At 49.8% G+C, this 20,641-nt stretch overlaps 3 protein-coding genes across 4 annotated transcripts; 2 read left to right on the forward strand and 1 right to left on the reverse strand.

Annotated features, from left to right (window-relative positions):
• Positions 1 to 336: 336 nt before the first annotated feature.
• PHF7 (PHD finger protein 7) lies at positions 337 to 11,418 on the reverse strand. The gene is given in 11 exon segments (XM_068558892.1): positions 337 to 823; positions 825 to 876; positions 1,093 to 1,217; positions 1,643 to 1,759; positions 2,222 to 2,328; positions 2,895 to 3,054; positions 3,518 to 3,642; positions 4,018 to 4,119; positions 8,837 to 8,928; positions 9,324 to 9,376; positions 10,133 to 11,418. Coding segments are annotated over 11 exon segments (1,152 nt in total). The 5' UTR covers positions 10,177 to 11,418; the 3' UTR covers positions 337 to 648.
• LOC137773851 (translation machinery-associated protein 7-like) lies at positions 6,794 to 6,988 on the forward strand. Its single transcript, XM_068558894.1, has one exon. The coding sequence runs from the start codon at positions 6,794 to 6,796 to the stop codon at positions 6,986 to 6,988; it is 195 nt and encodes a 64-aa protein (XP_068414995.1).
• A 970-nt stretch (positions 11,419 to 12,388) lies between the features above and the next one.
• On the forward strand, positions 12,389 to 20,536 carry BAP1 (BRCA1 associated deubiquitinase 1). 2 transcript variants are annotated; one of them, XM_068558081.1, is made up of 17 exons: positions 12,389 to 12,493; positions 12,592 to 12,621; positions 12,731 to 12,785; positions 13,776 to 13,908; positions 14,235 to 14,354; positions 14,822 to 14,883; positions 14,969 to 15,111; positions 15,386 to 15,464; positions 15,926 to 16,049; positions 16,360 to 16,507; positions 16,982 to 17,166; positions 17,610 to 17,743; positions 18,238 to 18,716; positions 18,831 to 18,991; positions 19,269 to 19,412; positions 19,494 to 19,566; positions 19,780 to 20,536. In XM_068558081.1, the coding sequence occupies exons 1-17, from the start codon at positions 12,457 to 12,459 to the stop codon at positions 19,911 to 19,913; spliced, it is 2,241 nt and encodes a 746-aa protein (XP_068414182.1). In that variant the 5' UTR covers positions 12,389 to 12,456; the 3' UTR covers positions 19,914 to 20,536. The 2 variants fall into 2 exon arrangements, with proteins under 2 accessions (XP_068414182.1, XP_068414183.1); XM_068558082.1 differs by having other exon boundaries at positions 19,269 to 19,361; positions 19,780 to 20,535.
• Positions 20,537 to 20,641: the final 105 nt, after the last annotated feature.

Genomic DNA, 20,641 nt, shown 5'->3' on the forward strand with positions numbered 1-20,641 from the left:
CCCAAGCCTTGCAATAGTGGCCTATTCTCAGTCCAGTGTGTTCTCCTTTGCTGGCTCACCTTCCTGATGAAATCCTGTGTGTTTATTTGCACAACGATGAAATCTCTGTCCCTGCAAAGTCGATTTACCTGCAAAATACTTCCCTCCAAAGCAACATGTCTAAGTCGAAAGTTCTACATTTAATTCACTGAATTTTATAGAGTAGAAAGGTGCGTTTTCCTATTCCTTCACTCTACCCTCCAGATTCCTTAGTATGCTAGATAAATTCCAGAGTGAATGCATAAGGAGACAGCAATGGAGAGAAAACTTTTATTTGTATAATAACAAACGTGGGTCAAGTCAGAAGAGGTATATGAGAACAAGATCAAGGTGGAAGAATCTTGGGGGAAAAAGAAGAGTAGAAAAGGCCCTCTGGGAATCAGGCAGAAAGAGCAGAGGTGCTCTTAAAGCCACAAACGCGTCCTGTGGTTGGCATCAGGACTCTGCTCTGAACTCATGTTCCCCTGGGACTTCTCTTTCTTTGGTTCAGAGTCTCACTGCTCGCCCCCTTTCCTTGTCTCACAGTGCCAAAGTGCTCCCTCCCCCAAACCTGATGGAGGAACACAGCTTTGTACTCAAATGTGCTTGGCAGCGACTACTCAGAAACTGTTACTTGGACTTTTTGCAGCTCTTAGTGATTTTGACACCCTTGGATCGCCAGGAGTGGGCCCTCATCCTGCAACCAGAGGACTCCGGTTTTTCTAATGAGGAAGAGCCTGGCCAGTCAGTCCAAGAAGGGCCCGGATTCTGTTCCAGGCTGGTGTCTCTGCAGAAATGCCCCCTGGTGGAAGGTGCTGCTGCAACAGGGGATGTCACCTGAGTTTTCAGGTGTGCAGTCTGTGGTGAAAGAAAGGTGGGAGAGGCAAACTCGACCCTCTCTCTCCCAGGCGCAGGTCCTTATGCCCCTCCCTAGCCGCTTTCCTCCCCAAACTAAAGTACCAACTAAAAGTCCCCATCTGATAGCACACCCTCCTCCTTTCCCAGGCACCGTAAGTCCCCCGGACCCCCAACCCCCACCCCGGTTCTGAGACCAGACCACCCCTCCAGTCCCACCTGTGGCTTCAGCAGCAGGCGCACACTCCTCACACTCCCATTTCTTACAGTTGGATCTGAGAGAGGAGCAGTCCCTATGGGTTCCGTGGGATCCACATGTAGCACACAGAATGAGGCGCCACCTCCTATAGGAAGAGCCAAGGGAGGGTTGTGGGACAAATGTAACACTCACTACCACTCTTGGAATGTTCGCTGCAGGCCAGGCCTTTGCTGAGGGCTCCTTAGGTATCTTTTACTACACGTTTTACCCGTGACGGAGATGTGGCTGAGTGCTGATCCCAAGACCTGCGGTCAGGCACAGCCACTCGCAAGGTGGATCGTGGAAGGAACTGGCCCTGAGTGTCTCTCCATGGGGCACAAGGAGAGGAGACCCTGCAGAGAGACCTGTTCACTTGTACATGAGTGAGTCCTGAGCTGATCAAGGATGGGACTCAGCAGCTATGTTCACCCTGAGGTCTGTAGACAAAAGTAAATTTCTTGCGCTCGATAACTGTGCAAGGTCTAAGATGGCCCTGCTGAGAGATCTGTCTGGCCAGGAGGCTTTTCCTACCCTTCATCCTCAAAGCTGTCTCTGCCTTGTTCATACACACAGATGGGGGCATCACAATGCTGATAGCGCTGATACAACTCCGAGAAAGCCCCTGGCTCGAGTTCCCAGGCAGCGTCTCTGCAGTGGGAGAAGAAACAGTGAGTAAGGGACATATAATCGGTTGGTAAAACCTTTGTCCACCTGGGAAGAACTAGGAAGAACTCAAGCTAACACAGCAAAAGAGTTCAACAGATTGCCTGAATACTTTCAGCAAGGCGGGGCTAGTGGCCTGGCAGTGGGAGAGGGTTGAAGCAGATAAGTGGAACACAGGTGTTCCTTAGTTCCACACTGGAATTCAAGAACCCGAAGAATTCTGACCCCCAAAGCACCTTTTTCAGAAACATGCCCACCACCCCTGCTTCACCCCCCCCCCCATTTCTTTTTATAATTGAAAAGCTCTCCCGCCACCCTTCCCTCTTCACTGTACATCAGTGCTTCTGCTGATTCCTCATGCTCTGAACTATCCTCACACTCACCTTCTCTCTAGAAACCTAGGCAACCCACTTCCTGGCTCAATTCCTGCTATAAAGTTTCTACTACCTGTCTGGAATATGAATTCCCATTCTTAGCATTTCTTGAGGAAATTCTTCTCGATTGTTGCAATGTGGACATTTGAAGAAATGCTTTGCTGATGTGTGGGCATATTTCTGTAAGATAAACATGGAAGATAGTGTTTGTAAAAACACTATCTTTTATCACATTCTTCCCACCCCGCACCCTCGTCTCACAAAGAGGATGTTGCTAGGAGAGCTTGACTAAGGGTTACAGGACAAGGAATTTGGATGGGCTGGGGAGAGGGCTGCAAATACAGGCATCAGACCAGGGACCAAAAGCTCAAGAGGTGCCCAGGAGTGCCTCAGCTGTCATCTCCAGTCATGGGGCCTGGCAGTGCTCGACCCAGTAGGGGTCAGGTACCAAGAATACACATTTCCCTTTCCTTCGATCCCAGGAAGCATGGCTGATTTTGAGGCTACTTGACTCATTCTAGGATAAGCTCATTCGCTCCAGCCATCCTGAGGATTTTGTTCAGTCTAAATCTGATGATGAAGTCCTACAGGTCAAGGATATCCAGAGACCAGGCTAACTTTCCTCTGGAACCAGTCCTGTATACAGGCCTGCAGCACAGAGCATAAAAGCTGAGATTGCCTGAGCATTCCCAGGGTGCTCAGAACTGGGCCATTGTGGAGGGTCCCCAGTCCAGAGAAAGCCCCACCTGTATGCACTTGCGGTGGTAGATAGTTTGGCTACAGCACGGACTCTGGATGTTTTCAACACTTGCTTGGGATAAGTCTTCACAGCACAAGACACAGCTTTCCTCCCCCACATTCTCCCATCGGATGTCCTGTGTTGGGCGATGTTTCTCACAAAATGATCTGTGGGAGAGTAAATAGACTTGGTTTCTGGTTTGTCACTGATGCAGTTTTCCAGCTGTCCGGCCTAGGAAGGGCAATCAACCACCCAGGCCAGTGTCCACTGAACCTCCACGCTCATGGGGGAGGAGGAGGAGCAGGGCGAAGAACAGCCACATTCCTTCTCATAGCTGCTTTCCCACTGAGCAAAGCTCCTGGGACTATCTCCACAGCCTCCTGTTCCTGAAAGCCCCACTTAGTTCTGAGCAGCTAAGAACCCCAGCTGTTTGTAATTTAAGGAGGGGATAGGAAGCAAGAAGCAACCCCTGTGAAATTGCCAAGTCAAGATACTGTTTCTCATTATTGAATGGAGGGACAGATTCTCTGGTGAATCGAAACAGGCCCGTGAGAACTGGACTCTGATTTCATTAGATGCTAAATAACAAATAGCAAAAGGGCAGCCCAACTTTCCTCCTTCATCACTCACTTGTACTCTCCAAAAAATTGTGAAAGGCAACCCCTTTCCTGGCCACAAGGAAGATGGAAGTTTCTGACACATTGATCCTTCTGGCAGTTGATGGCAGCTCCCTTTTTCTTGCACACAAAGCAGATCTGCAAATGAGACCCCAGGCAGTGCTCAGGGCCCCAAAACAGACAGACATTCTGTGGCACATCATTCTACGGAATGGAAATTTTTTGAAGCAACAGCCATTCTTCTTCCTCAGTGGACCTAGAAGCACTAGGGTATGCCGAAGCTGAGCTCCAAGCAGCACTGAATTCTTTTTGGCTTTCTCAGGATGTTGCTCCCTCTCCTCACTTAGGATACTATACCCTAGAGAAGCATGGAACTTAAGAGAAGGACCAGTGGGAAATTCAAGAGTCCTCTGACTTTTAAACTAGCAACTAGGGAAAAGAATAGAAACAGGGATGATGAGAGGAGTATGAGAAGAGGCCTATCCCAAGGCCTCCATTTCAGGGGATTCTAACCTTCCTAGAGGCCCGGGCTGCCTCCTTTTTGATGTCCTCAGGCAGGAATCCATGGAAACCTCTATTGGACTGGCCCCTCTGAGGCAGCTTGCTAGATAGGATCTAGAAGGTCAGCAGAACCAGGCTGTCAACACTGATGATCAGTGAAACAGTGCAGTGGGTGATGACAGGGTAAGAGAGCTAAGAAACAGAGCTTGGTGGAATATATATGCATTTACAGGGTAATTTACTTACTTAACAAGGCCTTACATAGCGTAAGTGTTGGGTGCTCTAAGTGCTTTTCAAATATTAACTCATTTAATCCTTGTAACAACCTTAAGAGGTAGGTACTGTCATCATCCCCATTTTATGGGAGAAATAACGTGACAGTATCAAGAGCCCAGAACCTGGGCTCTTACCCACCTTTGTGCTACTCTACCTTTCATTCACTGAGCACTGCTTTTGTTGTGCTGAGCACTTTAGAGAAACATTCCCTCTATAGTGACTCATTGTCTGCTCACCACAACCCTGTGATACAGATGCCATTGTGATCCTCATCTTAGAGGCCACTGAGGTGTAGCGCAGCAAGTGACCCGGCTGGGGTCACCCAGAAAGGAGGCAGCAGAGTCGCCTTCACATGTGAGCCCACAGAACCCACACTCTCACTCTCCCACTGTACTGCCCCTCAGTACAGAATAAATACTTTTCTCAGAGTGTATTCTCCACAGAAAGGGAAACAGGGCTTTCAAATCTCCTGACTGTAGTCATTCTGCCTTATAGGGGAAGGGGAGGAATTGAACTTTTCTTTAAAAACATACTTTAAAGGACCTTTTGTTTCTGAAAAGCCCCCAAAGCAGAGTCTAGAATGGGAAATCAAGGGAAAAGAAGCTAAACTGTTAGGTACCCGTGAACAATGAACGTGTACATACTTTGGAAGAATGTCATACCTGAGCCCCACCCCAAGAAGCTTCCAAAAATATTAAGGAGGGTGCTGGACCTACTGCAGCAGTTATATGTTATATGTAATGGGGGCTGAGGTTATTTTATTTTAACATTATAGAAAAAGTGAGCCTACAAGGTTGGATGACTTGAGGACACTTGAATTATATCCCAATTAGGCTTAAAACATATCTATGTTAACAGTCTCTCAAGGCTTTAGGACTATATGAGTGATTTCCATTTATACTTTTAAGTGTTATTAATATTTTCTACAATGAATATGTATAATTTCTACAAACAGAAAAATCAGTAGTGAAAGATTAAAAATAATCTAAATGTCCTTTAACAGGAGTTTAATACTTTTTGGCACATCTGTACCATGGAATACCAATTAGCTATTAAAAAAATGTTCTATATGGAAAGAGCTCCATAAATATATGAGGTAAAAAAAAAGTAAAATACAAAACACTGTGTATAGGATGTCTATTTTATGTTGAAAATGTATATGCTTATAAATGCATTGAAGTTAAACAAGACCCGACACCAAAACAAGACAGAACTTACAGGAGTGAAAAAGCACAGACCAATTTTTCTCATGAGCATAGATACAAAAATGAAACAAAATATTGAATCCAGCACCATATAAAAAGGATTATACATCATGACCAAGCAGAATTTGTACCAGAAATGCATGATTAGTTTAACATTATTCAATCAATGAAACAAACCACATTCACAAAATAAAGAAGAAAAATCATGATCATCTCAACAGATGCAGAAAAAGCATCTGACAAATTCAGCACACATTCATAATACCCTCAGCAAACCAGAAATAAAAGGGAACTTCTCCAATCTGATGAAAAGCATCTAAGAAAAACCTACAGCTGACATCATATTTAATGGTGAAAAATTGGATGCTGTCCTCTAATGTTAGGAACAAGATAGGATATTCACTCATACAACTTCTTTTCAACACTAGATTGAAGTTCCCAGCTATTACAATAAGGCAAGAAGAAGAATTAAAAGACATAAAGATTGGAAAGAAAGAACTGTCTTTATTCACACGTGATTGTGTACACAGGAAATCCTAAGGCATTTACAAAAAAATTTAAAAATAAAAACTACTGAACTAATAAGTGAATTTAACAATATTGCCAAGACAAAATCAATGTACAAAAATAAACTGCATTCCTATACACCAGCAACAAACTTGAAATGAAATTTTAAAATACCATTTATACTAGCATAGAAGTCACAAAATATTTAGGAATACATTTGACAAAATATGTGCGAGACTTCTTCACTAAAAAAAAAAAATTGCTGAGATAAATTTTAAAAGACACAAATTAATGGGGAAATATATCATGTCCATGGACTGGAAGATTCAATATTGTTTGTCAATTCTTCCCAAATTGATCCATAAATTCAATGCAATTCCTATCACTATCCCAACAGGCTTTTTTTTTAACGAAAAATTGACAAACTAAATATAAAATGTATATGGAAAAGGAAAGCACCCAATAGCCAAAGCAATCTTGGAAAAGACTGCAGAACAAGACTTAATTTCAAGATGCTGTAAAGTCACAATAATCAAAACAGTGTGGTATTGGTAAGGATCAACACACAGATCAATGACATAAAATAAATCATCCAGATCCACAGATACATGGTCAACTGATTTTGACAAAAGCACTGAGGTAATGCAATGGGTGGGCAAAGATTTCTTGGGACACACAAACAAGCACGAACCATAAAAGGAAAAATAGATAAACTGGACTTCATCAAAATTAAAAACTATTGTTCTTCGAAAGACAGCATTAAGAAAATAAAAAGGCAGGGGGAAGGGGCAGCAGGCACCATGTTGGGCCATGAAGGTGGCAAGAAGAAGTCCTTGAAGCAGCCCAAGAAGCAAGCCAAGGAGATGGGCAAGGAAGATAAGGCACTCAAGCAGAAAAAGGAGGAGGAGCAGAAGAAACTCGAGGAGCTAAAAGGGAAGGCTGCGGGGAAAGGCCCCCTGGCCACAGGTGGAATTAAGAAATCTGGCAAAAAGTAAGCTGTTCCTGGAATTCCTTGGTGGTCCAGTGGTTAAGACTTGGTGCTTTCACTGCCATGGGCCCGGGTTCGATCCCTGGTCAGGGAACTAAGATCCCACAAGCTGCACAGCGTGGCCAAAAAATAAATAAAATAAAATTTTAAAAAAGTAAGCTGTTCCTTGTGCCTGAGGCAATGATGATTCCATTCCTGTTTAAACATCTGGATTCCCTGCCATAACATCTGTCGCCACCTATAGCTATAGCTTGGAACCTTCTGTACATTTAAGAATAAATTTTTGTAAAAAAAAGAAAATCATACAGTGGCTCATCTTGTCTTTAGTTTTTCTCAGCCATTTTCTACCTTAGCTATGAGATCCGCATAAACCCAGCACAGAATCCTGCCAAAGTGTGTTCCTAAGTCCTTGTTCTATCCTGGATTCTGCATCACCTGGAATGAAACCAACTCATTTGAAAAATAAAAAGAAAATTAAAAGGCAAATCACAGACTGGGAGAAAATAGTGACAACACACATCTCTGAAAAAGGATTTGTAGCCAGAATATACAAAGAACTCTTATAACTCAATAAGACAAAACAACACAACTTTTTTTTTTTTTTGGCCTCACCGTGCAGCATGTGCAATCTTAGTTCCCCTACCAGGGATCGAACCTATGCCCCCGGCAATGGAAGTGTGGAGTCTTGACCACTGGACCGCCAGGGAAATCCCAAAACAACTCAACTTTTAAAATGGACAAAATATTTGTACATACACTTCACAAAGGGAAATATGTGAATGGCCAATAAGCACACAAAAAGAAGCTCAACATTTTAGGTCATCAGAAAAATGCAAATTAAAACCGCAATGAGATACCAAAACACACTCAGTAGAATGGCTAAAATTAAAAAGACTAACAACATCAAGTCGGGACAAGAATATTGTGCAAACAGAAATCTCATAAATTGCTAGTGGGATTGTAAACTGGTACAACCACTTTGGAAAGTGATTTGGCAACTTCACACAAAGTTAAACATATAGTTAGTAATTTCACCCCTAGACATTTGCCCAAGAGAAGTGAAAACATGTTTTCACACAAAAAATTGTACGTGAATATGCATAGCAGCTTTATTCACAATAGCCCCAAATGAAAACAATTCAAATGTCCATCAGCAGGTGGATAAATAAGCAAATTATAATATATTCATACAACAGAATACAACTACACAATAAAAAGGCACAAGCTACCGACGCATGCAACATGGATCAATCTTCAAAACACTGTGTTGAGTGAAAGAAGCCAGACACAAAAGAGTACAAATTGTATGGTTTCATTTATATGAAGTATAAGAATAGGCAAAAGTAACCTATGGATCAGAACAGTGATCACCTCTGAGGGAACTGACTGGAAGAGGGTAGGAGGGGATTTCTGGCATGATGGAAATAATTATTTTGATTGGGGTAGTGTTTACATGGGGACATACTTTATATCCCCATGATATATGAGTTTATCAAAACGCATCAAACTGTATTCTTAAATGGGTGCATTCTATAGCATACAAACTATACTTAATTTAAAAAGAATATCAGGAAAAAATAGCTGGAAGAACTGTTGGTAGCATTTGCTGCTGGGGAGAGGGAGAAGGATTGGGAATACTACTAGGGGAAGAGACTTTCTATTGTACATACTTTATACTGTTAGGATTTTACATCAGGTACACACATTACTTTTTAAAAATTAGATTTTAAAAAAAAAAAGTCATTAAGAAAAACAAGCAAACAGGGCAATGGATCTGAGGCTGGATGCAAAAACAGAGCACAGACTGTACAGCAAAGCCATAGGACATTCAAAGCAAAGGGGGCCTTATACTCACAAGACAGAAATAATGCACACTGAGATTGTGTTTCTGAAGAAATTCCCCTAATTTTTCGGGATCCCCAGGTTCTTGAAGGCATAGCCGGCAAACTGGAAGAAAAGATGTTAGGAATTCATTTTGGGAGCATAACGATCTCTCTAAGTACAAGGAGGAGGACAGTACTGGGAAGAGGGTCATTTTGACAAGGAGGAGGTTGGGATGAAGTGTTATTTGATATCAGTTAGGCTTTCATATAATTTTAGCCACATCTGACGGAGTTGGCTGCAACTGCTCACTTCATATACTTTTATCTCAAGTGGCTTTAATAAACTTGTTCCTTGAACTTTGGACGTGACCTTTATAAATTACAGACACTGAGTTCTTCAGGATCTTAGAGATTCTGGGAAGGAATTGACAGTGAGAAGAGCAAGTTTGCTGCCCTACACAGGTGGCTTTTGCTGAGGTCGGGAGGCAGCAGCCAAACAGAACCTCCAGTCTTTCTTACCAGGCCCTGAAGAAGGCTTCCTCTGGGTTACCCTCCTTGTCTTGGCAGATTTTCTATACAAGAGATGGAAAAAGTACAAGGTAGTCTTTGAGGATCCTGTTGGCATCTCTTGTAACGTTTCCCTCAAAATGCTATCCATGGGTCTGATGAAGGACCAAAACAGCTAAAGACTAAGACATCAGTTTTCTTCTTCCCTTTCATATTTTTTGAAAGCACAAAACATGCCCATGGAATTATGTGAATTATGTGAGATCATAGCCATCTTTCTGTTCTAGTGCCTCTATTGCCTGTGTTGACTGAATGAATGCAAGAACAAACCCCCTTTTATTCTTTTACTGTTTCTACTGTCACCTACCCTGAATCTCAGGTGGTACCATGTTCACAAGGCATAATAAAATGATACTAAAATTGATTAAGAATTTCCTATTGCTAGGCAATATTCTTGGCTCTATATCTATTAGCTCAGTGAATCTACAGAATGTTCTAAAAAGTGGGTGCTATTATTATGTATTTTCCAGATGAGGAAACTGAGGCCTAAAGAAATGAAATAACCTGTCCCAGGTCGCCTAGTTAGCAAGTGTTAGAGCCAGGATATGACTCTAGGCAGTAGGGCTCCACAGCCAGGACTTTGCCAGTAGGGACATCCCTGGGAGGATAGGTTACTGGGCAGCTTCCCAGGGACCACTGGTGTATGCGTCAACACTAACCAACCCTAGCCTCCAAGACCAAGCAAAGGGGACAAAAAATGAAGCATATACTACAGGCCATTGGACAATTTCTCCCAAACTCTCTTAAGTTGCCTACTCTACCTCAATCTTTGATGTTCCTTCTTCTTTCCTATTATAGTCTTCATTCGCTGCTGTCTCTCTCTCCTGTCTTGAATTCTTCTATACTATAATGAGGACAATACCGGCTCTTCCAGCTATAAATATAAGCAAGTCAGCAATTAATTCTACATTTGGTTATCAAGTTCCACAGGGCCAAAGCAACAGTGCACTTCACCTCCCCATCCAAGTGACAGAATAAAAGGGACATGCCCAGTATCAATGTCAGTAATAGCCAATAATTATTAAATCATGCCCAGAACTGTTCTGGGCATTTTACATTTAACTCGAAAACCCCCTTGGCAATAGGTACCATTTTATCCCTATTTTCAAGATGAGACTGAGGCACAAGATGAGACTGTCACACAGAGGCACTTGCTCAAGATCACAGTTACCGATACACCACAGCGGTATGAGAACTTGGAACTATTGCTTGAACTGGCTAACTGGTTCTTTGCTTTCTTTGTGCCTACTAAATGTATGAGGTAGCACTCAGGAAAAATGCCTCCTTTTGCCCCCAAGTTTAAGTTCCTTAATTCCACCCAGGAAAAGCTAGATTAGGTAACTCTTTCCTAGGAAAAGGAGCCTGTGAGATTCTGGCTGCCAAAAGCGAGACCTCCCTCTAGTGAGAGCCAAGATATAACCCTGACAAATCACCCCTTGGCTCCTATTGCTTCTTTTCACCAGGCTCAGATGATCACTGAGGTCTGGCCTGTTCTCAACCTTCCTCTAGATGTGAACCAAGGTTAAAAGGCCCAGAAGTGGAAAAGACACCCTGCCACTCCTCCCCCGACCAATGTCAGCTGGCTATAAATTCACAGTTTTCATTGGTTAAGGGGGAAATCCCTGAATGGGAATGGGGACAAAAGAAATAAAAAGCACTCCTCTCAAGGAAGGACTGTGTCCAGTCAGGGGAGAGGAGAAGGATAGCATTTCTTAGGAGAATTGAGTGAATTAGGTCAGTCCAGGGACACACACTCCAGTACCCATGTCCTCAGACCACAGCTGCAGAGCATGAACATCTTTAGCGACTGTCAACTGTTCTGCATGAACGTAACTACTCAGGCAACTAGCTGTTCAGCACGCTAAGGCTCCATCTCCTCTTCTAACCCATGAGTTGCACTTGCATTGGTAATGACATTTGATGGCTTCTTACTCAACAAAAGCACTAGGACAGGCTGGAAGAGGAGAGAGAAGGGCGTGCACTAGGGGATCCACTTTAGCTGGCTACAGAACAGTTCCGAGTCATTGGGGAAATCCAGATCTAGCAATAGAAATAAAACCTTGAAACGTCAGTTCTTTGCATCGCTGGACCAAGACGTTCCTTGAGTGGGATTCTGCGCACAGTGGTAGTTACAGGAAGACGCAAGGATCTTCAAAGCATGTGAGGAGGACGTTGCAAATGCTGGCTTCCACAAGCTGCTCAGTCTGAGATTTCCTAACCGATCGGATGCTCCCTTGAAACGGTTACCGAGTTGTTTCACTGGATAAGTGCTGGGTAAAACTTGAGAAAATTAAAAATAAATAAGTGTATTCGGCCCCGCCACCGCAAGAATAAACAATGGTTTATTTGGAAAATACGAGTCGGTGTGGCCACAACCATCCCCCGGAGGTAACAGCCAAAGAAGGGGCTCAAGGAGCATCCCGCAGATGCCAGACCAGGCTCATGTCGCGCCTGCCGGGCTGCTGGTGCGAGGCCGGGCTGGAGGTCGCCTCAGCCGCTCACTCCTCACGGTAGTGCACTGGCGGCCGCTCCCGGTCGGGGCCGCCCGCCCGGCTATCGCCGAGGGCGCCGCTGTCCCGGAGCTTTATTCGTTGCCGCAAGCTGTGGTAGCTACCTCACGGGCCGCCGCCCCGCGCGGTGACTGCGCCGGCGAAGGGGGTGAGCACTCAAACGGCGGCCGGGTCACGCGGACTGCAACCCAGGAACACTGCAGCCGCGGGGAGCACGGCGACGCTGACGGTTGCGCAGAGCGGGACCGCTAACGGTAGCGCGCTAACGGCCGCGCGCCTGCCCCGCCCCTTCTCGCGCCACCCGCGCTCTAGCCCTGCCCAGTCTTCTCGCCCTGCACTCCCGCGCGAGTTCGCCGGCGTCTGGAGTCGAAACTGCAGAAGACGACGCCAGAGGCGGGGCGGCGATCGTCGCGCAGAGGTGACGTAGTGCCGCCGGCGCGGGCGGGTGACGCGACGGGGTCCGTTGTCTGTGTGTGTGGGGCTAGGGGCCCCGGGGGCAGCGGGGGCTCCCGGCGGGGGGCGGCGGTGGGTCGGGAGGGCCTGGACATGGCGCTGAGGGGCCGCTCCGCGGGAAGATGAATAAGGGCTGGCTGGAGCTGGAGAGCGACCCTGGTGAGGAGGGGACCGGGCAGGCCCGGAGCTGGGGAGGCCGGGTGGGTCCGAGACGCGCCTTTCTGACCACTACCCGCTCCTCTTGTCGCCCCACCCAGGCCTCTTCACCCTCCTGGTGGAAGATTTCGGTAAGAGCCTCTCCTACGCGCCGGAACCAGGCTGTGGGGGCCCACTCATGGGCCATCGCTCCACAGCCAGAGGCTACCCTTCCCGACTTCTTTCCTTACCTGATCGCAGGTGTCAAAGGGGTGCAGGTGGAGGAGATCTATGACCTTCAGAGCAAATGCCAGGGGTGAGTGGCTTGGCACGCGGCGTGGCTTCGGCCGCCCCTTACACCCCGAGGGCTAGGGAGGGACTCGGGAGAGAGTGCTCCTCAAGGGAGGTAGTATCAGGGCTCCAAATTGTAAAATCTCGTATAAGGAAGCATCCCTCCTCTTTGGGTGCCTTCCTGATGAAGCTGGTGCTGTGCTTTTGTTTTTCCCAGTTTTCCCTCAGCACTTCCCTTTATGTGGTAGCCTCTTCCCCCCAATACAAATTCTAACCATCTCTTGGATTAAATTCATCTGCTTTTTGTGGCCTCCCAGCCAGAAACCCACTTCTCTTGACTCAGGTCACACTGTGCCTTTTGTGCAGCTGTAACTTATTAATGACTGCTTTACTGTGCCCATGTGCCAGTGGTTTTAATCCCCACACAGGGGTCTCATATTGATTGGTTGGTTTGTGGCATCTGACAAGGACTCTCCTGGGTGACCAAGGTCAGGGTCTTGTCTTGGTGGTCCTACAGAATAGAGGTGTGGAGGAACTGCTACAGTGACTAAACGGAGAAGTCTGCTTCTTTCCCTCCAGGAAAGAAGGGACTGATATGGGTGTTCATTAACTTCCCTGATTGCACTGGGGCCCAGGCCCTGGGCTTCACAAGTGAGAATTAGTGTTTAAATTCCTCATCACATTTATTGTTCTCGCCTTACTTTCTGTTCCTACGCGGTCCTGAGCCATCGTTCCAGCTTTTCTTATCCCAGAACCATAGACTTCATAAGGATACTGGGCGACTCCTGGAACATCACAGCCAGAGGCTGATGCTTGACTCTGCCTGCAGTGGGCTTCTGGGGTGCGAGGGCTCAGGGCCGCTTTGGGCAGCGTTGGGAAGAAGCCAAGGGAGAGGTGGGATCACAGGAAGGGCACCTGAGTGGTAACACAGTGCAAAGGAATAGGGGAGAGGAAAGGGAATGCAGATTGCCTTCCCCCACTTGACTGGTCTAGCTCTGTCCCTTACTTTCCCCAGCCCCGTGTATGGATTCATCTTCCTGTTCAAATGGATCGAAGAGCGCCGATCCCGTCGCAAGGTCTCTACCTTGGTGGATGATACATCTGTGATTGATGATGATATTGTGAATAACATGTTCTTTGCCCACCAGGTCTGCTGGGCTCTGTGTTCTTTCTGGAGGGTGGGATGCTGCCGTTTTCTTCGCTTGGCAAGTGGAAGTGGGGGAAGGCAGAAGGAACTGAGCTCTTATTCACTAAAAAAGGGAGTCTCTTTAGAGGAGGGTGATGTCTGAGTCCATTCTCCATGTCCCCAGACTTCTGATGGGTACTTAGTTGAATGAACAAATGTTGGGTAAAGATGAGGGGAGCTGATGAGGATTGTCCAGACATGACTGTCTCTCTCTGGGTCCCCATTCCTGATGAGTATGGGCTTGGGGTGAGGGATGCTGTGGATGGGTGACTGTTCTTTGTTTCACAGCTGATCCCCAACTCTTGTGCCACTCATGCCCTGCTGAGCGTGCTCCTCAACTGCAGCAATGTGGACCTGGGGCCCACCCTGAGTCGCATGAAGGACTTCACCAAAGGCTTCAGCCCTGAGGTAGGCCACAGTGCCTTGATCCTGACTCAGCTGACTAGGCAGATGTGACCTCCAGATCTGCCACTGATAATGCCACCACACGGCATTTGGCACTATGAGGCTTTTTCAAATGATATTTACATTATATTTGACCTGTAAATTAATTGTGTAAGTCAACTTTTTTTTTAAGGCCCAATTGTCAGAAAAGGAGACAGACCTGGGGAAGAGAGGAACATTCCTTAAGTGACACCTTATTAGGACTTTATCAGGCAATGTTGTTGTCCAGTGTCCACTGATTACCATGCAAGGCCAGTACAGCCCATCTTCTGGGGGCTCCAGAGCTCTTTCCTGCCCCCACTAGGCCTTCAGGAGAGGCCACCTGTGCTTCAAGTTCCTGGAATGCCCCCAGGCCTGTTCTCCTGAGCTGTTTCCCACCCGAGGCCCACCTGAAAAGTTGCTCTGATGTGGCCTTATTTTCTTCCCTCTAGAGCAAAGGATATGCGATCGGCAATGCTCCAGAGTTGGCCAAGGCACATAATAGCCATGCCAGGTGTGTGGGAGCTGTGGGAACTGGTGGGGGTGGGGGCAAGGAAGGGGGTTGTACCATTCTGGGCACTGACTGTGTCCTTCCCCAGGCCTGAGCCACGCCATCTCCCCGAGAAGCAGAATGGCCTTAGTGCCGTGCGGACCATGGAGGCATTCCACTTTGTCAGCTATGTGCCTATCACAGGCCGGCTTTTTGAGCTGGATGGGCTGAAGGTTTACCCCATTGACCATGGTAGGCACTCTGAGCTGGGGGCCCATTGGATTTCTCTGCTTACCTCCTAAGGAGGTGGGGCTCAGGGTCCTCAAGCGCTTGGGACCCAGTGGTGGGGCGTGGTGGGGCGGGGGTGTCTTGAAGACATGTGGTTCTGGCAGGATGGCACCCTGTACTGCATTGCCCAACTAGCCCCTGATTCTCTGGGTCACCTGCTCTCCATCATCCTTCCAACTCCTGGCCTGCCCGAGCTCAGGGCTTCCTACCTACTGACTCCTTGTCTTGGTTTCCCCAGGGCCTTGGGGGGAGGATGAGGAGTGGACAGACAAGGCCCGGAGGGTCATCATGGAGCGTATCGGCCTCGCCACTGCAGGGTAAGGGCCCTGTGCCTGCCCTACCTTCTGGAGCTGTGCCCCCATTGGGAGGGACACAGAAGAGGGAACCAAGGCAGAGAGAGTCCAGATGGCTTGTGCAAGGCCACATGATGAATCTGGCAAGATCAGGATTAGATCTTGTGCTCCCAACTCCTTGCCCTATTTCCCACTCAGGCTGCGTGTGGCCTGCTTCAGGATAGCCTGGGGAGGGGCAGGCCTTGGTGGAGCCCTGGGTGGCCCACGTGTGCTGGCTCACTTCCTGACAGGCCCCTCATGCAGCTTGTTGGAAGGCACCAACTCAGGTGCCTGGTGTGCATGGCCAGCTGCTGCCCGCCTGTTGGGGTGGGGCCTGTACCTGTGGCTGCAGGTGTGACTTCAGGGAGCCCTGCCAGGAGATCTGCCTCAACCTGATGGCGGGGCCAGGGTGAGAGCTGCTCTCACGGCCACGGCTGTGACTGCAGGGAGCCCTACCATGACATCCGCTTCAACCTGATGGCGGTGGTGCCCGACCGCAGGATCAAGTATGAGGCCAGGCTGCACGTGCTGAAGGTGAACCGTCAGACAGTACTGGAGGCCCTGCAGCAGGTGGGTACCCCTCCTGCCCAGGCCCTGCCCAGCCCAGCCACCCACTCCTCCCCTCCACTGGGGCGTCTGTGTCTGATTGCCACATTACTCTCTATTGTGGATCTGGGCTTCAATTAACCACTCCTTTCCTTTGCTCCCTTTGTGGGAAAGGTGATGGGACTTGGCGTGGGGAGGGGGAGAATAGCCTCTGAAAGGAGGTTTGGCTGTTTTATTTCCCTTTAAGTGAGTGAGTAGAGCCAAGGCCCTTAGCTGTCCAAGGTAGAAGCTAGGGTCTGCCTTCACTCCTCTGCACCTTGGATTTTGATTTCAGCTGATTAGGGTAACGCAGCCAGAGCTGATTCAGACCCACAAGTCTCAAGAGTCACAGTTGCCTGAAGAGACCAAACCAGTCTGCAGCAAGTCCCCTCTGGCCCTGGAAACAAGCAGGGCCCCAGCGGCCTCTGAGGGCACCCACACAGGTATTGGAGCCTCTCATGGGCCTCAGAGCCACCCCAAGCAGAGCAAGTCTTTTTCTGTGGAGGCACTTGGGCAGTGGTTCAGAGGCTCCTGCAGGAGGTCTGAAGCCTGGTGCCTACAGCCCTCTCCCCTCGGAACATGGAGGAAGAGCAGTCCCTCCCTAAACAAAGGCACCTGGAAAGGGCTGCCATTACTACAGTCCCCCAAGCCTTCTTCTTAATGTATATTCCCTTTCTAGCCTCTCTAGAAGTTTTTTTCTTTCTGCCTCCTTTTTTTCATCTCATCCTTTTCCTGCCTCACTGTGGCCCCATGACTTAGAGCTTGCTGACTCTCCACCTATCGGCTGTCTCTGCTGTTCTTCTCTGAGAAGGGAAGGGGAGCAGTGCTGCGCCCCAGGACTGGGGAGACAGTGGGCTGAGGACAGCTTTTCTTGAGGGTCTGGCTGAAAGTCCTGCCCATGCCCCTCGCCCTCTCAGATGGTGCGGAGGAGGTGGCTGGTTCGTGCCCACAAGCCCCGACCCACAGCCCTCCCAGCAAACCCAAGCTGGTGGTGAAGCCTCCAGGGAGCAGCATCAATGGGGTTCCCCCAAACCCCACTCCTATCGTCCAGCGGCTGCCAGCCTTTCTGGACAATCACAACTATGCCAAGTCCCCCATGCAGGTAAGCTGGGAGGATTCCCTCCAGGATTCTTTTGAGAGGTTGCAACAGGCACTTTCCTCAGGTGATTCATTGGTGTTCGCCTTCTGTCGGGGCCTAGGTATCCAGGTTCCTCAGTCTGATACTCAGAAGCCCCTACGATGGCAGGGGTTTAGGGAAGCAGAGAGAGCTCCTCTGACTTTAAACTCTGTCTCATGGCTGTGGGGCTAAGTGTTTAGGGCATGGGGTTGGATTCAGCTCTATGGGTTGGGTTCTACTGGCAAAAGAAATGCAGGTGTTTCAGGGCACTCTGTTTCTCTTAGAAGCCCTATGTAGGCAGGTAGTGTGGGTGGGCTCTGGAGCACCTGGAGGGATTCAGTGGACTGAACCTGGAGAGCCATGTTGGCTTCCTGGCTGTGGCTGCTGTCTCCAGCCTGGCTCATGGCCGCCCTGGGTCTCTGCCCCAGGAGGAGGAAGACCTGGCAGCAGGTGTGGGCCGCAGCCGAGTTCCAGTCCGCCCACCCCAGCAGTACTCAGACGATGAGGACGACTACGAGGATGACGAGGAGGATGACGTGCAGAACACCAACTCCGCCATCAGGTCAGCCCCAGCTCTGTAAGGCTGGAGGCTGAGTACTGCAGATCCTATCTTGAATCTTCCAGCCCAGAAAATGCCGTTCAGCAGATAATGCTGAATGCCTGCTGAGTGCAGGGCCCTGGGGAGGCTGACGTGAAGGGGCCGATTCCAGGTCCCAAGAAGTTTTTGGAGGGCTTGGGCGAGGGCCGTGCACATTTAACCAGACATCAAGGCCTTTTGTCTAGGCCTTGAGAGATGGGGTGGGGGATATCTTTGCTGGAAGAACCGGCATTGGCAAAAGGCCAGAAGTGAGACAGCTGGAATAGAGGAGGTGTCCTTCGAGGACACCTGGCTGCAGCTGTCGTAGCTCAGCGTGCCAGGCTTGGCATGGCCAGGTCAGGCTGCTGGAGCTTCAGGGTCAGTCCCTGGAGGCAAAGATGTGTTCAGGTCATTCTGGGCGTTGCTGAACGTGGTCACCTGGCCCATTCCCTTGGCTTACCTTTCCTTGGGCCCCACAGGTATAAGCGAAAGGGGCCGGGGAAACCGGGGCCATTGAGTGGCTCTGGGGATGGGCAGCTGTCGGTGCTGCAGCCCAACACCATCAACGTCTTGGCCGAGAAGCTCAAAGAGTCCCAGAAAGACCTCTCAATTCCTCTGTCCATCAAGACGAGCAGCGGGGCCGGGAGTCCGGCTGTGGCAGTGCCCACGCACTCACAGCCCTCGCCCACCCCCAGCAATGAGAGCACTGACACAGCCTCTGAGATCGGCAGCGCTTTCAATTCGCCACTACGCTCGCCTATCCGCTCCGCCAACCCCACGCGGCCCTCTAGCCCCGTCACCTCCCACATCTCCAAGGTGCTTTTTGGAGAGGATGACAGCCTGCTGCGTGTTGACTGCATACGCTACAATCGTGCTGTACGCGACCTGGGTCCTGTCATCAGCACGGGCCTGCTGCACCTGGCTGAGGACGGTGTGCTGAGTCCCCTGGCACTGACAGGTGGGCCTTGGGCTGGCTCACTGGCCTCCCAGTGGCATACTGAGGAGGGAGGTGGCCAGGTGACCACCACGTGTCCTGCACTCTGATGGGTCTTCTCGTGCCTTCTCTTCCCAGAGAGTGGGAAGGGTTCCTCACCTTCTATCAGACCGAGCCAAGGCAGCCAGGGGTCTGGTAGCCCAGAGGAGAAAGAGGTGGTGGAGGCTGTGGACAGCAGAGAGAAGCCTGGGCTGGTCAGGCCTAGTGAGCCCTTGAGTGGGGAGAAGTACTCACCCAAGGTGAGCCCCTCTGCAGCTTTCTCTTCTAATACTGACAAGGGAAGGGCCTAGGGCACTGCTGCCCAGGTGCTGGGTTCCTAGTTGGAATTTTGGTGTGAAGGGTGGTGGCTGAAGCCAGGTGCCAGGAAGCCTGTCTGGGTCGGGTGGCGGCAGGGGCCTCAATAGGCTCCAGGGACTCTGGCTGCTCGTCCTTGCCTCTAGCTGCCTGCTGGTAGTGGGGCTCTGGTGCTGGCCAGCCCCCCCCCCCACCACGGGTGCAATTGCTGGGTTTTGGCAGGAGCTGCTGGCACTGCTGAAGTGTGTGGAGGCTGAGATTGCAAACTATGAGGCCTGCCTCAAGGAAGAGGTGGAGAAGAGGAAGAAGTTCAAGGTGGGCCCTCTCTCCAGCTGCCTGGTCCTCTGCCCGCCTGTCTTCCCAGAGGTGCGACCTGCTGGGGTCAGCTGGTGGCTGCTCTGGGGAGATGCTGCAGCGTCCTCATGTCCTCACTCTTCTCTCCCACAGATCGACGACCAGAGAAGAACCCACAACTACGATGAGTTCATCTGCACCTTCATCTCCATGCTGGCTCAGGAAGGTGAGGGGTCTCGCTGCTGCACCTTACCTGGCATGCCCTGCTCAGAGCCCTGGCCCTCAGGCCCCCTCCTTCAGGCCTCTGACGGGGCTTGAGCAGACTGTAGTCTCAGGGAGGGCCGAGAGAGCCTCAGCTTCTGACCGGAGGCTGTGGCCAGTTGAGCGCGTGGCTGCCGGGCATCCAGCCACCCACTCAAGGGCCTGCGCCTCTCCACAGGCATGCTGGCCAACCTGGTGGAGCAGAACATCTCGGTGCGGCGGCGCCAGGGGGTCAGCATTGGCCGACTCCACAAGCAGCGGAAGCCTGACCGGCGGAAACGCTCACGCCCCTACAAGGCCAAGCGCCAGTGAGGACTGCTGGCCCTGACCCTGCCGCTCACTCTTGCCACACAGCCCTCACCAGGGCCCTCCCCTGGCCCACTCCCCCTCTTCCCAGTATTACCGAATAGTTCCAGTCAGAGAGCCCAGACCCTGGGAATAGGAGCCAGGCCAGGATTCTCTGCACGGTGCCCTAGTGCCTGCCAGGGCAGGGCTGCCCCGTCATGCTCTGGAAGCAGGAGCTGGGGCACAGGGAGGTGCTGCAGCTTCCTCCACAGCCGGCTGTGGAGCGGCAGGACCTGGCCTTTCTGCCTGGGCAGCAGAATATATATTTTACCTACAGAGACGTCTATTTTTCTGGGCTCTAACCCATCTTGCCACCACTGTGTTGACATAGTCAGCTTCCTGACTCTGAGTTCTCTCCTAACAGCTGTCATCCTGGAGGGCCAGGGTCACTCCTGCAGGGTCACAGCTGGGGGGCCCTGCTGCTCTGGCCCCAGTTGTCCCTGTTGTGAGGAAGCCAGGTCTGCTCTTCATTCCTCCTGGGAGAGCTCCAAACTCAGGGACCTGGCTGCTGGGCTAGACTGGGAGTGGGGTGTTCCAGCGGGGGTGGGGTGAGCAGCCTGCTTGGGTCCCATGGCCTGAGCAGAGAGAAGTGTTTGAGCTGTTTGGTGGCCTGGCTTTGGCCAGGCTTGGTAAGACTGCTCTCTGTGGCAAGGCCCTAGGCTCTTTGTCTTCAGTGTTGTGGCCCTGGCAAGGGG

The sequence above is a fragment of the Eschrichtius robustus genome, chromosome 12 (genome assembly GCF_028021215.1).
Source record: "Eschrichtius robustus isolate mEscRob2 chromosome 12, mEscRob2.pri, whole genome shotgun sequence".
Taxonomy (NCBI): Eukaryota; Metazoa; Chordata; class Mammalia; order Artiodactyla; family Eschrichtiidae; genus Eschrichtius; species Eschrichtius robustus.